Here is a 2,488-nt window from a genome sequence, read left to right as displayed (position 1 = left end):
CATTCACACACACACACACAACTACAACAAAGTAAACACTCTTACAGTTATTACGGAAACAAACACGTCGCTAGAAAAACACAATCTATCATCAATACCACATCACATGATCACTTCAATTCATCTCATTCGCCATACAACTGTACAATCCCACATTGAAACAGCATCATTGCCATCTCACCCACTATGGAATCATCCTTCTCTGTTGTTCCCAATGCGACGACAGACAACGCTAGTGCGTCTCTGCGCTTTCAGGAACAAAAATAACTGCACAACTACACTCGACAGAATAAGCTCTTTCATAAACTAACAACAAACACCTAGTCATTCACACACATACACACACAACAACAACAACAACAACAAAGTAAACACTCTTACAGTTATTACGGAAACAAACACGTCGCTAGAAAAACACAATCTATCATCAATACCACATCACATGATCACTTCAATTCATCTCATTCGCCATACAACTGTACAATCCCACATGAAACAGCATCATTGCCATCTCACCCACTATGGAATCATCCTTCTCTGTTGTTCCCAATGCGACGACAGACAACGCTAGTGCGTCTCTGCGCTTTCAGGAACAAAAATAACTGCACAACTACACTCGACAGAATAAGCTCTTTCATAAACTAACAACAAACACCTAGTCATTCACACACACACACACACACAACTACAACAACAAAGTAAACACTCTTACAGTTATTACGGAAACAAACACGTCGCTAGAAAAACACAATCTATCATCAATACCACATCACATGATCACTTCAATTCATCTCATTCGCCATACAACTGTACAATCCCACATTGAAACAGCATCATTGCCATCTCACCCACTATGGAATCATCCTTCTCTGTTGTTCCCAATGCGACGACAGACAACGCTAGTGCGTCTCTGCGCTTTCAGGAACAAAAATAACTGCACAACTACACTCGACAGAATAAGCTCTTTCATAAACTAACAACAAACACCTAGTCATTCACACACACACACACACACACAACTACAACAACAAAGTAAACACTCTTACAGTTATTACGGAAACAAACACGTCGCTAGAAAAACACAATCTATCATCAATACCACATCACATGATCACTTCAATTCATCTCATTCGCCATACAACTGTACAATCCCACATTGAAACAGCATCATTGCCATCTCACCCACTATGAGAATCATCCTTCTCTGTTGTTCCCAATGCGACGACAGACAACGCTAGTGCGTCTCTGCGCTTTCAGGAACAAAAATAACTGCACAACTACACTCGACAGAATAAGCTCTTTCATAAACTAACAACAAGCACCTAGTCATTCACACACACACACACACACAACTACAACAACAAAGTAAACACTCTTACAGTTATTACGGAAACAAACACGTCGCTAGAAAAACACAATCTATCATCAATACCACATCACATGATCACTTCAATTCATCTCATTCGCCATACAACTGTACAATCCCACATTGAAACAGCATCATTGCCATCTCACCCACTATGGAATCATCCTTCTCTGTTGTTCCCAATGCGACGACAGACAACGCTAGTGCGTCTCTGCGCTTTCAGGAACAAAAATAACTGCACAACTACACTCGACAGAATAAGCTCTTTCATAAACTAACAACAAACACCTAGTCATTCACACACACACACACAACTACAACAACAAAGTAAACACTCTTACAGTTATTACGGAAACAAACACGTCGCTAGAAAAACACAATCTATCATCAATACCACATCACATGATCACTTCAATTCATCTCATTCGCCATACAACTGTACAATCCCACATTGAAACAGCATCATTGCCATCTCACCCACTATGGAATCATCCTTCTCTGTTGTTCCCAATGCGACGACAAACAACGCTAGTGCGTCTCTGCGCTTTCAGGAACAAAAATAACTGCACAACTACACTCGACAGAATAAGCTCTTTCATAAACTAACAACAAACACCTAGTCATTCACACACACACACACACACACACAACTACAACAACAAAGTAAACACTCTTACAGTTATTACGGAAACAAACACGTCGCTAGAAAAACACAATCTATCATCAATACCACATCACATGATCACTTCAATTCATCTCATTCGCCATACAACTGTACAATCCCACATTGAAACAGCATCATTGCCATCTCACCCACTATGGAATCATCCTTCTCTGTTGTTCCCAATGCGACGACAGACAACGCTAGTGCGTCTCTGCGCTTTCAGGAACAAAAATAACTGCACAACTACACTCGACAGAATAAGCTCTTTCATAAACTAACAACAAACACCTAGTCATTCACACACACACACACACACAACAACAACAACAACAAAGTAAACACTCTTACAGTTATTACGGAAACAAACACGTCGCTAGAAAAACACAATCTATCATCAATACCACATCACATGATCACTTCAATTCATCTCATTCGCCATACAACTGTACAATCCCACA

The 2,488-nt window shown here is 40.1% G+C and overlaps 1 protein-coding gene across 1 annotated transcript; it reads left to right on the top strand.

Annotated features, from left to right (window-relative positions):
- Positions 1–1,768: 1,768 nt before the first annotated feature.
- Positions 1,769–1,972, top strand: Smp_205870 (unnamed protein product; the record flags this gene model as incomplete). The annotated part of the gene is made up of 1 exon (XM_018794709.1): positions 1,769–1,972. The coding sequence occupies one exon, from the start codon at positions 1,769–1,771 to the stop codon at positions 1,970–1,972; it is 204 nt and encodes a 67-aa protein (XP_018644786.1).
- Positions 1,973–2,488: the final 516 nt, after the last annotated feature.

The sequence above is a fragment of the Schistosoma mansoni genome (assembly GCF_000237925.1).
Source record: "Schistosoma mansoni, WGS project CABG00000000 data, supercontig 0743, strain Puerto Rico, whole genome shotgun sequence".
In the NCBI taxonomy this organism is placed as follows: Eukaryota; Metazoa; Platyhelminthes; class Trematoda; order Strigeidida; family Schistosomatidae; genus Schistosoma; species Schistosoma mansoni.
The sequence above is the reverse complement of the archived record's forward strand: the minus strand, read 5'-3'. Positions and strand labels throughout refer to the sequence as shown.